The sequence below is a fragment of the Thunnus maccoyii genome, chromosome 22, assembly GCF_910596095.1.
Source record: "Thunnus maccoyii chromosome 22, fThuMac1.1, whole genome shotgun sequence".
In the NCBI taxonomy this organism is placed as follows: Eukaryota; Metazoa; Chordata; class Actinopteri; order Scombriformes; family Scombridae; genus Thunnus; species Thunnus maccoyii.
This window is the reverse complement of record NC_056554.1, coordinates 18,324,062-18,339,751: the sequence shown is the minus strand read 5'-3', so window position 1 is coordinate 18,339,751 and position 15,690 is coordinate 18,324,062. Positions and strand designations below refer to the sequence as shown.

General features: G+C 37.7%; 2 protein-coding genes across 2 annotated transcripts; both read left to right on the top strand.

Moving 5' to 3' along the window:
• The first annotated feature begins 2,894 nt into the window (after positions 1 to 2,894).
• Positions 2,895 to 3,966, top strand: LOC121889967 (asialoglycoprotein receptor 2-like). Its single transcript, XM_042402211.1, has 2 exons — positions 2,895 to 2,931; positions 3,545 to 3,966. The coding sequence occupies exons 1-2, from the start codon at positions 2,895 to 2,897 to the stop codon at positions 3,964 to 3,966; spliced, it is 459 nt and encodes a 152-aa protein (XP_042258145.1).
• Positions 3,967 to 9,660: 5,694 nt separating this feature from the next.
• Positions 9,661 to 15,208, top strand: LOC121889966 (cell wall protein DAN4-like). The gene is made up of 12 exons (XM_042402210.1): positions 9,661 to 9,667; positions 9,749 to 9,895; positions 9,979 to 10,104; positions 10,196 to 10,342; positions 10,955 to 11,104; positions 11,614 to 11,763; positions 11,850 to 12,002; positions 12,462 to 12,581; positions 12,665 to 12,808; positions 13,685 to 13,810; positions 14,137 to 14,219; positions 14,413 to 15,208. Exons 1-12 carry the CDS (start codon positions 9,661 to 9,663, stop codon positions 14,482 to 14,484), a joined length of 1,425 nt encoding a protein of 474 aa, XP_042258144.1. The 3' UTR covers positions 14,485 to 15,208.
• Positions 15,209 to 15,690: the final 482 nt, after the last annotated feature.

Below are 15,690 nucleotides of genomic sequence, written 5' to 3'. Positions count from 1 at the left end.
ACAATGTGTATATAGACGTAGAAGCCCCTTATTTTTGTGTTGGTCAGTGAAGTGTCATGTTGAAATGGTAAGAAAGTACCAGCAAGGCAGTCAGACACAGACTCCATTAGGTTTTTTTTTTTTTTTTTTTTCCTCTTCATTCCTTCCTCATTCTCTCTCTCTCTCTCTCTTTTGTTTCCACCTCCCATCTCCATCCATCCATCAGGGTTTCATATCTGTGTGCTTGTGTGTGTGTGTGTGTGTGTGTGTGTGTGTGCATGTGTGATTAAATGGGTTTTTATTGCAAGCATTGTTTATTTTCTGTTTAAAACAAAAAAGAAAAAAAAGAAAAAAGATGACTTTCTTAACTAATGGATAATAAAAGTCTTGACATATCTTCTGCCAAGTGTTTTATATAAAACCCTCCCCACCTCCTCGTCTACTTTTCACTTCTCATGTTTTCTCCAGTTCGTTAAAATTGTGGTTGTAAAATGGAACATTTGCCTTTTTTTGTTTTTGTTTTTTTTGAGGGGGGCAGATAATTCATTTTCTGATTTACTTTTTTTTTTTTTAATAAGGTTTGTAAATTTATGCACACCGGTGCGCACGCACACACACATACACACCTTCTCCCTCGCACTTGTCCTCCTCTTTGTCCCCCCTTTTTTGTTCATTCTGAGTAGATATGTTGTACTGTTAATTCTGAAAAATCCTGTTTTTGTTTTTGTAATAAAATTAAAAGGAACTGTTTGTTTTTTGAATGGTCTGTTTTTCATTCTAAAAGATGGATCGTGCTTTTCTTTCATAGATTTTTTTTTGGGGTATAATGTCAGTTCAGCTCCAACAACTCTGTAGCGAACCCGCCTCCTGACGAGAAACCGGAGCAGCCAATGAGCTTGTTTGATGCTCAGGGCCAAACAGTACTTAGTTGAGAATTTCATCAGACATTTTTGTGTTGCAGACTTCCAGTTCCCATATTCTGCTGCTGTTTTTCTCAAAGCTGACGAGTAATCTGGTTTCAAATATTTAATTTGTCCTGTTTGCTGAAACTGAGGAAGGCCTGTTTGATTAAAATCCAGTATGTTCGCTCATTACTGAGTAATAAACAGTGTTTTAGAGGTTATAAAATTAGTTTTGGCAGATAACTGCATCCATAAATACCCATAAAGAACAAAATCGGATTTGACAAGGAGGTCAAGAAGCTGTAGTCTTTAGTATTTATTCCATTTTAATGTTTTAAATTTGGTTTATCATTCGGAAGAAGCTTTGTATTATATTTATAGTGCTATTTCATATTACCAGGTAATTGCCTTTGACTCACAGCTTCATAATGAATTGGTATAATTAAAGCATTAATCTTTCACACACAAACTTACTTGAGAAGGTAAAAGCTGTGAACTCAACACCCTCTCAAGCTTTTACCGGAGACAGTACACAGCCACGTTTGACCTTTTGACACCGAAGATCTTTGTCAAAAAAATGCTGCTTTTATTCCTAAATAAAGGTCGTCGCTCGTCTTAGCCAAGAAAACTTTTGAAAGTCTTAAAAGTGACTCGACCTTTCGAAACCCCGCGGCTGCCTGTCCCTTACAATGAAAACCTGTTCGGCTCTGGAAAATCATGTCATGTCACTCAGTGCAACAGGAGAGCGGAGAAAGCATGTGTAATGAGAAAGTGTTTTAAGTGTTAGAAACTTGTCTGGTGAGAAGGTTTCAACCACTTATGCAAAACTACCTTTTCTTAAATTGCATCCTGTCTCTGCACTGCACGGTCTAGTTGTTACAGTGTGTGTCCGCAGCCAGAGACTAAATAGGATAAAAAGAAAAAGCAGCTACAGGTAAGTGAAGACCATTATCTATTATATAAATGTAATTACGTTTCTTTTTTCGTCCACCGTCTGAACCACTGAATCCGCTGATGCATGTCAAGAGACTTTAATTTAAAACTTCAACTTCATTTTAAGAGTAGACAGTTTTTTTGTGGAGTTTTTCTGCATCTAAATTGAGGGTTTAAGAATTTTTGAAGAATTAAAAGTAAGAACTTAGATTTTTAAGATCCCTTATTAAGGTAAAAATAATAACATAATGTGAACATACTCCATTACAAGTAAAAGTTCTGCTTTCACTGATTGCCTTTGTTTCTACATGACATCGGCCTGCAGCAGGCTCCTGATCAGTGTACTCTTTAAAGGTATGTTATGCAGGATTTTTCTAAAAAAACAATGTATAGATTCATACAAAGTAATCTCTCAATCATCACTTATGACCCAGTAGAAGTGTTTGGCGGTGTATTTATCTGCAGAGACTCTACCCTCAGTCTGTATTTTCTTATTTTCTTATTATTTTGCTGTGTTTGTGTTGTTTCTGGGCGTCAACCTTTGAGCAGTGGCCCCCAGCCCATAACAGCACGCAGGATGTGAGTGTATAAGAACGTAGCAACCAAGATTACATTGCTGTTTTTTGGCTGGACCGGCCACAGACCAGCTCTGTAACCACGGTTATCCGTGAATGAGTGATGAAGTTACGCCATTGGTCAGCTGGCTGAGTGTTGGAGTTTCCCCATTGGCCGTTGCTCTTTCAGTAGTTTTTAATCTATAGCAATGCATCATATTTTGTCGTGCTTTCTTTCAAATAAATGTACTGGAGTGAAATGTGCAATATTTCCATGTGAAATGTAGTGAAGTAGAAATGCAAAGTTATAGTAGTGTAGAGTAAAATTCTCAAGTATCTAAAAATTACGCTTAATTACAGCACTTTAGTAAATTGGACTTCACATTCCACGACTGCCTGTGGTCTTGTGCACCGTACTAGTGAAGGCTGCTGGTAGTGTTGTTGTTTAGTGTTTTTTTTTTTTTTTCCACAAATTTTTCGTGTGTGTTGCAGGAAAGCAGACGGGTGTAAAGAAAGCAGTTCAGACATGGAGTGGACATTGTCTGTCCTCATCTTTCTCACTGGTAAACATAACTTATGTCTTTCAAAAGACTCACAACACTGTCAAATGCTTGATTTATTCATATTTAATACAGAATGCACCTGACAAAGCTAGTTTGGGCTTAAAGTGTTGAATGTATTTCATGTAATAAAATAAATGAAATAATAGAAAAGTTTGACAACGAGTTTATGATTTTTTGACACTGCAACTATTTGTGTAAATATTGTTGTCTGGATAACTTATGAACACACTAAATTTAGCATCTTACACCTTTTTGTACTGAGTCCTTAAGAAAAAACAATTTCTACTGTAATTTATTGTCAAGAGTTATAGCCTTAGTATGGACATAAGGTTTGAATATTTTACCAACACACTGATTGTTTCATTCAAATAATTTCATAAACCCAAATAAGTATCAGATACTTAATAAGAAAAAAAGCAGAAATTAGAGAAAAGTCAGAAATTGCTTAGCATACTTATGTTAGCATTTGGCTGAACGCACTGCTGTTCAACCTCACAGAGCTGCTATAGCGACTCTTGTTTCTTTCTTATCCTTGTAGTCATCTTGTGAAAAGCTGGAATTTGGCACAATGAGTGACTTCCTACTGATAAATCATGGTGTCCTCCATCCACAGGCCTGTGTACTCTTACCTTCTGCCTTCCTCGCCAGTACCACTTCATCGGTAGAACCCTGCCCTGGTCAGATGCCCAGACATACTGCAGAGAGCGGTACACTGACTTGGCCACGGTGAACAATATAGAGGAAATGAACCGACTGGTTAACACAGCTCAGGACTCTACTGGAGGCTACACTAAGAAGGCCTGGATTGGGCTGCATGATAACCTCACCAGCTGGAGGTGGTCATTGTCAGACAGCCGTTACTACAGAGACAAAAAAGACAAGTACAGGAACTGGGATTTTAGTCAGCCTGACAACTTCCTCGGAAACCAGATGTGTGTGAAGATGTGGAGCACAGGGGTGTGGGAGGACTCCCAGTGCAACCTGAGACACCCTTTCATCTGCTACGATGGTCTAAATTCATATTTATCCTCATAAATAAATTCCTGGATGGACGCATAAATGAGTAGATGTAGTGTGTTATTACTTTAGAGCTCAATCAAACCATTTTTGACTGTTAGAGAGCAGAAAGACCTCAGATACAACTCATAATGTCTTCACACTGACAGGTGTAAACTCTCTCTGATCTCCATTTCTCTTCTTCACAGGAACCGAAATCAGTCAGCGTTTTGTTTTTGTTGAGAAGGAGAGGAGCTGGTCTGATGCCCAGCGGTACTGCAGGAGGCGCTACACAGACCTGGCCAGTGTTAGGGACAAGAAAGTGAACCAGGAAATACAGCGTCTCACCAAAAACAGGAGTGTCTGGATCGGCCTCTATAGGTCTGGAAAACACATACCGTATATGTCACTGTGTGTGCTAGATGGTAACCTTCAAAGTGGTCGCAGAAGGGATCCAACTCCTGCAAAAAATCTTTTTCTTCTTGTTTCAGGTTGTGACAAAACACTAGAAGAGTTAAATAAATGCACAAAACGGTTTGGGCAGATGTAGGAAAAACTGATCAGAGAGAAACTCCATTCCTGACGTTGGAAATGCTCAAGGTCCACTTACTAGCTTTTTACTGAAAAAAGGTTTTTTAGTTTTTAGACTTAAAAAACTCATTTGTCCCTGCTACCATTGGCTTTTTGAACTGTATTATGTAATTCTTTGTCTTTTTTGTGTAATTTGTTTGAGTGTAGGTTGGTTGTGTTGTTGATTGTATTTATTTACTGCTGGCTATGAAACAAATTGCCCCTTGGGGATAATAACGGTTACCTTGACCTTGATCTTTTTAGCAATGATATCCTTGTGGCTCCTCGGATCTCAATGTGAGTTGGTCAGCCCACCACTTTGGTTCAGACTGAAATATCTTAACAATGGATTGCCTTTAGACTTTGTACAGACATTGACAGTAACCAGATGATGAATCCCCTTACTTCTCCTCTAGTGCCACTATGAGTTTAAAATTTGAGGTTTTGAATGAATTGTCCAGACAACCATTAGATTGAAATTATGCATTCATACCTCAGTCTCAATCAGTTGTGATAACTTGCCGGCTAGAACATCAGGTAATGTTTTAAATTTGTCCAGTGCTAACATAAACTAAGATGATGAACATGGTAAATATTATACCTGCGTAACATCAGCATAGCATTGTCTTTAAGAGCATGTTAGCATTTAACTCAAAGCACAGAGCTCTGGATATCATGGCTGTAGACTCCTCTTGTTCCACATCTCTTTCTCATTAGATGTAGTTTTAATAAGAATTTCTTACACTCCAAAATAATTCACATCATCCCCAGCTTCTCTCCCAATTTCTTTTCAATGGCACTTAAATTAAGGCCATACCCGTACCCCCCAAAAATGTTCAGGCCTCTGTTTGTCTGTGCAGGAGGCGGGAATGGTCAGACCAGAGTGACTCCAAATACCGTTACTGGAAGCGTGGACAGCCAGATAATTTTGGAGGGAAGCAGTACTGCATTGCGACTGATCTGGGCAACGCAGGCCTGTGGTCAGATGAAAAGTGCAACAGGAAGCTTGCTTTTATTTGCTACGGAGATAGAAGAAACAGTGAGTGGGTCCATCTCAGTTTTGGTGAAAGCCTTTTGGTGGATATCACTGCTCATACGAAGTAGTTCTTTTTGTTACGAACAAATCACCATAAATATCACTAAAGTGTTTAACTTCACCAAAATCAGTACATAGATTTAGAATGACAGGAGAGGATTTCTTCTTTAGGAAGTAGCTCCAATGAAAAATCTTCAGAGCAAGGTTTGTTTGTCTTTTTTCTGATTTTATATTATGTGTCAATTTTACCCATGAAACTCCGGACAAGCCAGTTTTGTCCACAACCACCACAACCACAACCACTACCACCCTCTACATCACCAAAGTGACACCAAACAAAGTAACCACCACTGAGGCAACCTCAGCCAGTACAGAGATTACCTCTGGTATGTTGTTGGGAGCCATAAAAGGAATCATTTCAGAAGAAATAATCTTACCCTAAATTTTGGATTACTGTACTACTCACTACTGCTGTGTTTGTTTTATAGAAGAAAGATCAGAAGACTCACCTGAGAAAGAATCAACCACTGGACATGTCAGTACAGAGATTACCTCCCCAGAGGTAGACCAGACAAGACCGACAAGACCCATTACAGGTGGGTGAAGTTATTTTTATTTTTAAGGGTGGTAATGTTCCATCCGGTTAACGCCATGTCTCTACTTTTTTGTAGATGAAACTCCAAACCAATCAGCTTTTTTCACCACCACCAACAACAACACCACAGTGACCCAAAACAAAATAACCACCACTGAAGGACACTCAACCAATACAGAGATCACCTCATCTGAGCAGCCTTCAGCAACAACACTGGATCAAACAACATCCAGTGAGAAACATTTAATTTAAATGGAATTCAATTTAAATGTTTTTAAAACATAATAGACAGAATATAACCTGTTTGTACAAGTGTTTTAACCATTGATATGAAGTTTCTACCAAGTCCAAATTCCTCAAAAACTCATAGGTATTCCCAACCCACTCTACCGATGGCTATTTGCACATCCAAGCTAAACATAACTGTAGGGTGTGCATCTGATTCAGATGCATGTATGATGTGGAAAAGCCGTCTAATATTGTCTGACGTAAGTCTCCCCTTTATAAATCCTGTATGGTCGTGATAAATTAGCTTGCCCACATATGGCTTCATCCTTTTAACTAAGACTTTAGCAAAGAGCTTCAGTTCTGTTGTAATGAGTGATACTGGTCTGTAACTGCTGCATCTCAGAGGAGGTTTAATTTTTTTAAGCAACACTGATATAAGTGATGCATTTTGGTGAAAGGACCAGCAATTCTTGGAGAAGCTCTGGAGGCAAACCATCGAGGCCTGACGATTTTGCTCTTTGCATCAAATTCAAAGCCTCTATAAGTTCTAAGAAAGTAACTGGTACCTCAAGGCATTCTGCGTTCTCACTAGTCAAAGGAGGTAGGTTGAGCTCTGACAGATATGATTTGAGGGCAGTCAGATCAGGAATAGGTTCAGCTGTGTAGAGATGAAAATAAAATGATTCAAAGGTATAATTTATTTCACCTGGGTCCTGAGTAATGGGTCCTGATGGATTTGGATTGCACTAATGGTGGAGAACGATTCATTTTGTTTTAACCTGGGAGCTAGCAGTCTACTTGAACTTTTACTCTGATTCTAATATGTAACTCTAGTACAGTGGATTATGAATTCAACTTTAGCCTTGAGCAAACTATTTAATTCAAATGTCAGAGCCAAGAGAGTTGAGTGAGACCGATCAGAGAGCTGACGCTTTTGATCAGATTCTAGTGCCTGTTTTTCACTTTCTAGTTGTGTGATTCTATGTTTTCTGGATAGCTTTAAATGGAAAACAAATGTAAAGCATTTAGTTGTTTCCCAAAGTATGTGAGGTGAAGATGCCATTTCTGAATTAATTTCTAAAAATACTTTAGGGTTATTTTTCAGTTGTTCAAAGATCTCAGAACTCTTAAGTAATATACTGAAGTGCCACCTGTGTGTATATTTATGGGTGCTCTGCAGGATCTGAAAATGATATATCACTGGGGCATGGTCTGATATTATAATAGGAATTATATCAGTAGAGTTAATATAATGGTTCAGGTGAAGAGAAACAAATATGTAGTCAACTCTCAAGTATATTTTGTGTCTAGCAGAGAAAAAAGTATAATTCTTAATCGTTGGGTTCCGTATGCGCCATGGATCAATAATATTCATATAAGCAATAAATGTCTTGATCCCACAGGGTGATTCTTGAGTTGGACCTATGTTTGTTGACCTTCCTGAGATGCCATATTTCTCACTGCTCTTGAACCCGACATTTCATAGGGACATTTAGATATAAACTGAACTAGATAAGTTTCTGAATTGCAAGGTATTTTGATAAGTTTTTGGACTTTTAAGACGGTGCTTAGATCTACGTATGCATCATGCTCGGCAGCCACCATTGAGATAAATAATAATAATAATAATAATAATAATAATAATAATCACTGATCTTCTCAGTACAGAGATGGGAGCAGAGAGGGACCAAACAAGACCCACTGTTCGTCGGTAAATTTACTTTATTTTTATTATTAAAACATTGCACCATGTCAATACAATGCCTCCATTTTGCAGGTGAAACAACTGCGAGCCAGCCACTTTTGTCCACCACTACCACCACAATGACCCAAAACAAAATAACCACCACCGAAAGAGACTCAACCAGCACAGAAATTTCCACATCTGCGCAGCCTTCAACCCCAGAACTGGATCAAACAACATACATTCCTGGTGAGTGACATAAAAGAACTTTTGATTCTTCATTACACTTCAGTATCTGAAAAGGAGCTAAAATGTCATTTATGTTGCTGGGTTTTAGAAGAATATTATACTGGGCATCATTCATATAGCATCGTAATTGGAGATTATGGCGAAATATTACATTATGTATCCCAAAGGAAGCATGTCAGTTCAAAATGGAATGGGCTCAAGTAGGGACCCCTGAGGAACGCCGCATATACATTGGGCCAAGAAAGAACTTGCTCCCAATTGTAAGGAGGTAATCCATAATTTTTTCTCAGGTCTCAGACTTGGAAGTTCTGACTCTCATCCCATGTTTTAAGGAGGAAAATATTCTCTATTATACTGTATGTGATAAAAATATATCAGTGTATCTGTCTCAATTTTGTAGACCAAACTCCACACAAATTACATGTTTCAAGCACCACTACTGTGATCTGTTTTGCAGATGAAACTCCAAAAAAGGCAGTTTTGTCCACCACCACCGCCACACTGATCCAAAACAAAATAATCACCACTGAGGGACCCTCAACCAGTACAGAGATCACCTCATCTGACCGGCCTTCAACAATGACACTGGATCAAACAACATCCAGTGAGAGACATTTAATTTAAATGGGATGTATCCTGGAGAAATACATTGAATTGTTATGTTTTAATGTTACACTTATACCTTATTGGTACCTCAAGTGCACATGTTACTATTAGTAACTATACAGTGAAAGAAAATTGTTATTCATTAATAAAACTCATGAGTCATTGACTTCTAACCTTTCAGGAAATGACAAAGGAACTCATAAAGTTCTTTGGGGTATATGATGATTTTCACACTTTTATTGGAAAATGTAGTACTTAAACGGATAAGAATATTCATTGTTATTACAGTACCTAAGTATTTATCTATCCATTGGGTATTTTAGCTTTTACAATAGATGCTCTTATTTGTTTGCTATTGACTGGTGATTGATTTGCTGTAAAATCTAATCCTGTGAATTAACATCATGTCTTCATTTTGCAGATGAAACTCCAAACAAGTCTGTTCTGTCCACCATGACCACCAACACTACATTTACCCATAACAAAATGACCACCAGTACAGAAGACCCAACCAGTACAGACATTACCTCTAGCACATGTTTGATGATTATGAATCAGTTCAGTGGAAATGATCTTCCCAAACTCATTGATTAATAAATTCAATTTCAATGCCTCTGTTTTACAGAAGAAACTCCAAACAACTCACTCTTATCCACCACCCCAGGGACCCCAAATAAAAGAACCACTGAGATAAAATCAACCACCTCTCATCTCAGAACTTCATCTGGGCAGCCCTCAACCTCAGAGGTGAATCAAACAAGACCCATGACTGGTGAGTGAAATTACTTTTATTTTCACTTTTATTTGTTGTGTTAACATTGTAACCTGTGAACACCATGTCTCCATTTTGCAGTTCAAACTCCAAAACAGCCAGTTTTGTCTACCAAAACCACCACAATGAACCAAAATAAAATAACCACAATTGAGGGACACTTAACCAGGACGGAGATTACTTCATCTGAGCAGCCTTTAGCCACAAAACTGGATCAAACAACATCCAGTGAGAGACATTTAATTAAATGGGATGTATTGTTGGCTGTAAATTCCAACCCTGTGAATGAATGCCATGTGTCCATTTTGCAGATGAAACTCCAAACAAGCCATTTTTGTCCACCAGCAGCAGCAGCACCACCACCACCAAGACCACTGTTATCCAAAACAAAATGACCACCATTAAAAAAGACCCAACCAGTACAGAGATTACCTCTAGTATGTTGTTTACAGTCATAAATCAGCTCAGTGGAAATCTTCTCCAAATTCACTGATTAATATATTTAATTTCAATGCCTGTGTTGTACAGAAGAAACTCCAAACAACTCACCCTTGTCCACCACCACAGAGATCGAAAATAGAAGAACCACTGAGGTAAAATCAACCACAGGTCATCTCAGAACCTCAATTGGGCAGCCTTCAACCTCAGAGGTGAATCAAACCAGACCCATGACTAGTGAGTGAAATTTTTATATGAATATAATTATATATTTATTTTTTTACAAAAACAAAATAACCACCACAAATAAAGAATCAACCAGTACAGAGATTTCCACATCTGCACAGCTTTCAATCCTAGAACCGGATCAAACAACATACATTCCTGGTGAGCCACATGAAACAAATTTTCGTTCTTCATTACACTCCAACAGTATCTGAAAAGGAGCTAAAATGTCATTCATGTTGCTGGGTTTTAGAAGAATATTATACTGGGCATCGTTCATACAGCATCATAAGTGGAGATTATGGCTAAATATTACATTATGTATCCCAAAGGAAACATTTCAGTTCAAAATGGAATGGGCTCAAGTAGGAACCCATAGGGGACGCTGCATATACATTGGGCCAAGAAAGAACTTGCTCCCAACCCTAATGAGGCAATCCATAATATTTTCTGAGGTCACAGACTTGGAAGTTCTGACTCTCATCCCATTTTTTGAGGACTAAAATGTTCTCTATTATACCGTATGTGATAAAAATATTTCTTTGTGTCTACGTCTCAATTTTGTCGACCAAACTACACAAAAATCACACGTTGCAAGCACCACTACTGTGATCTGTTTTGCAGATCAAACTCCAAATCAGCAAGTTCTGTCCACCACCACCACATTGACCCAAAGCAAAGTAACCACCAGTGAGGAAGACTTAACCAGTACAGAGATGACTTCCTTTGAGCGACTGTCAACCTCACTGGTGGATCGAAAGACATCCATTCCTGGTGAGGGACCTCAGTTCAATGTAATCAATGGAAGCATGCCAGCTGAAAATAGAATAGGCCTGAGTAGGGACCTCTGGATACCATCACATGTAAATTGGACCAAGGAAAAACGGGCTGTTGTTATTAATTACTAGCTATTAATTGGTGATTGGTTGGTGGTAATATCCAACCTTGTGAATAATTATCATGTCTGCATTTTTCAGATGAAACTCCAAAAAAGCCGGTTTTGTCCACCACAGTGACCCAAAACAAAATAACCACCACTGAGGGACACTCAACCAGTACAGAGATCACCTCATCTGAGCAGCCTTTAGAAACTCCAAACAAGCCAGTTCTGTCTACCAACAACACCACAGTTACCAAAAATAAAATGACCACCACTAAAGAAGACCCAACCAGTACAGACATTACCTCCAGTATATTGTTGATGGTCATAAATCAGTTCAGTGGAAATGATCTTCCCAAACTAATTGATTAAATATTCAATTTCAGTGCCTCTGTTTTTACAGAAGAAACTCCAAACAACTTACTCTTGTCCACCACCCCAGAGACCCCAAATAAAAGAACAACCACTGAGATAAAATCAACGACCGGTCACCTCAGAACCTCATCTGTGCAGCCTTCAACCTCAGAGGTGAATCAAACCAGACCCATGACTGGTGAGTGAAATGTTTATATAAATATAATTATATGTTACTTTTATGTATATTTTGCACCCTGTGAATACCATGTCTCCATTTTGCAGATGAAACTCCAAGCCAGCCACTTTTGTCCACCACTACCACCACAATGACCCAAAACAAAATAACCACCACCGAAAGAGACTCAACCAGTACAGAGATTTCCACATCTGCGCAGCTTACAACCCCAGAACTGGATCAAACAACATCCATTTCTGGTGAGCGACAAAAGTAGGGTTGCGATTATTTGAATTATCAATTAATCTGGCAATTTCTTAATCAAGTTGTTGGTCCACAAAATGTCATAAAATGGTGAACAAAGCCAAAGATGGTGTCCTCAAATATCTTTTGTCCCAACCAACAGTCCATAACCTACGTATATTCAGTTTACTATCACAGAAGACTAAGCAAACCAGAAAATATTCACATTTGAGAAGCTGTAATCAGAGAATTTGGACATTCTTTTCTTAAAATGACTCAAACAGATTAATCAATCATCAAAGACAGTTTTTCATCCTTCATCATACTATGCTAAAATGTCAGTCATGTTGCTGGGGTTTTTCAAGAATATGAAGCTGGGAATCATCCTCAAACCCTTTGTTTAGTATATTTTTATTAACTATTTGTCAATTTTCCAAAAGAAATTCCAAAAAATTCACTCATGTCCACCACCACAGTGAACCCAAACATTGAAAGCTCAACTGAGTTAGAATCAACCACTGGTCATCTCAGCACAGATATTACCTCATCTCAGCAGCCTTCAACCCCAGAGGTGGACCAAGCAGGACCCACTACTGGTGAGTGAAATTATGTTATTTTTCATTTTTTTATTGTTTATGGTAATGCAGCTTCCTATAAATACCATTTCTCCATTTTGCAGGTGTAACACCAAACCAGCCATTTTCGACTATCACCACAGTGACCGAAAACAAAATAACCACTGAAAGAGATGCAACCAGTACATACATTATCTCATTTCTGCCATTTTCAACTCCAGAACAGAACCACATTACATCCATTCCTGGTGAGAGAAATAAAATGTATTTATTTTTCATTTCAGAAAATCAGCTAAAATGCAATTCATGTTGCTGGATTATGGAAGAATATTAAGCTAGATATTATTCACAAAGCAACAAAAATGGGGTTTATGGTGAAATATTAACCATAGACCCATTTTTGTCTTTTTATGGGGGGACAGGGGATCTTTAGGGGGAGATAGCAGCTCAACAGTATATGCCACATAGAAGTGGTTTACATCATCTGAAAGCTGGGAACCTGAAGATTTATTTGAGATGCAGCTCAGCACTGTGTGTCGAATATTTCTAGTCACAAACCTGTGATAAACATTGTGTTTTGGTTAGGTACCTATTCAAATTTTGAAAGTTTAGAGTGTATAAGGGCTTAGAACATTACGATGGAAGTATATGATGGTCATTCCCATGCTCAATTATGTCTCATGAGTTGTTGCAACAATTTTTGGGTTGATACCATTTGTTACATAGATTTGGTACAAAATTTTACCATTTTTGACCACTCGAGAATTGATAAAAATGGTCAAAAATCCCTCTAAAATGCCACATTAAGACACCAAGACCTTGAGGAACACCATAAAGAATTCATGCTGTGATTTGGTATCAAAAACTTTTGACATTTGGAAATTTCTGCATTTTTTAGCGATTGGATGGGGGTTAAAGTCCCAAAAATAAACTTGTCATCTCAAAATGAAATGGGCTCAAATAGGGACCCATGGGGAACACCACATATAAGTTGGGCTGCTCCCAGTCAGTCCAGATTTGGAAGTGCTGACTCTCATCCCATTATTCGAGTAGAAAATATGTTCTCTATTATACTGTTTGTGATAAAATATAGAACTACATTTGTCGATGTCTCAATTTTGTAGTCCAAACTCTATACAAATCACATTATTCCACCCCCGCTACTGTGAATTCAAACAAACGAACCACCAGTGAGGTGGACTCAACCACCGGCCATCTCAAGACAATGGACCAAACAAGACCCATTACTCGTGAGTAAAATTATTATTTCTATGAGAAGCATAATATTCTGTTGGTTGGTGCACATACAGAAGTAACTGTCAATGTATAAAATGTAAGGAAAATGATGACAATGATTATGATGATTAAACAGAAAACATTCACATAACTTTTTAATACTGTAAGTCTCCAGAACTAATTTCACATTTTCTTCTATGTATATTGATATCAATTTTGGAAGTTATTGTTCCATTAATTTTATGGCTCCAGTATTTTGCAAAGTTTGTGGCAAAAGTAAACCAAATTGCAGGCTCCAAAACATCCCGTCAATGCAGATAACTTTTTTTTTTCTTGGCAGAACATGTGATCAAACTGGGAGTGACACTCACGTCCAAAAGACAACTGAGTGAAGATGACATCAAAGAACTGGTATTAGTGCAGGTGAGATACAGAATATGACTGGAGAAAACACTTAATATCAATTTCCATTCTTTACTCAAAACCATAAACATTTTGCTAGCAAAGTTATAAAGATGACCATTACCTTAACTCCAAAGTTTAGAGGTCAGGATCAATTATAAAATGTTTCCCAGACTGTACTTGTTGCAAAATCTAATTCTTTGTGCTTTATCAGTTTCACAATCTACTGATAGAAATGGGACTTCCTAAAAGCATCAAGGTCGGCTTGAAGAGACCAGTGAAATAAAGGGATGGAGGAATTAATGAAGGAGCGGTGAAGAGATGAAGAGGAGAGGAAAACTGAGAAGAGAGACCGAGTTATCTTCTTTTTAAATGCAAGTCCTGAAAAGGATGTTGCATTTTCCCACTTTTATCTGTCTTTTGACCATATGAAAAAAATAATTCAATCCAATTTGCTTTATGTTTAACCGCCTAATGGACATTTTGTCCTATCTCTTAAACAGCTTTTTTTAATGTAATGGGGGTATTTTCAACTTCTTATTTATATATGTGTTTTTTCTGAGGTTATACCAGTTTCATGTTCTAAATTGGGGACTTGGATTTTTTTATCGCGATAATTATTTTCTCAAGTGTGCACATTTAGCTGGTTTTACTATCATCATGCTACAAACACTTGTTGCTTGCAGCTTAATTGGATTTATGACTAGATGGCGCTCAAATCTTTGTATTCTGCCATGACTTTCTCCAGGTTGGCTCTTTTGTGGAATGGTCCTTCATGACATCTTGCAAGCTTCATATCCTCTGTATCTTTATCTAGTGTGCTCAATATAACAATCTTTGCTTTGTCTTTTTGTTCATAAAGTAAAAAAACAAACAAACAAAAAAAAATGGGGTCATTGGGTGTCTTGGGAATCTTGGCAATGTCTGGTGATAAAAGGAAATGAAAGATATGTACAGCAATGAACTACTTTTACAAGGCAATGTACAGCTATAAAATATACAACCCAAAGACAATTGGGCTGTGAGTCAGACAGTTGTAAAATAAACATTTTCCACCTGGTTTTCTCTTCCTTCTTAATTTCTCTCTGATTACAATAATAGTCAAGAAGAACGGTAAAACTGAATGAAAATGTACAGTTGAGTGAAATGTGTTGTGACGTATGAAGCGGTGATGTACAACTATGTGTCTATGAACGTTTCCGAACTAATCGTAAGAAAATGTTAATATTTTAACTGGGTCAAAGGTAAATGTGTGTTTCTTTTATTGTTCCTGAAAGACTGAGATTTATAGACCCTTTTAAATTGCAAACATTTTGACTTATCATAGCAGGAAACACACAGTTGGAACACTACTAATGGCTCTGTTCTAGCAAGTATTTCAATGCAACCTCAGCAGTTAATAATGTTTTTAGTTACACCTGTGTTTGATGATAAAATTGTGAAAAAGGTCAGTTCAGCTTTAGCTTAACTTAACATATGTGTCATGTGCACC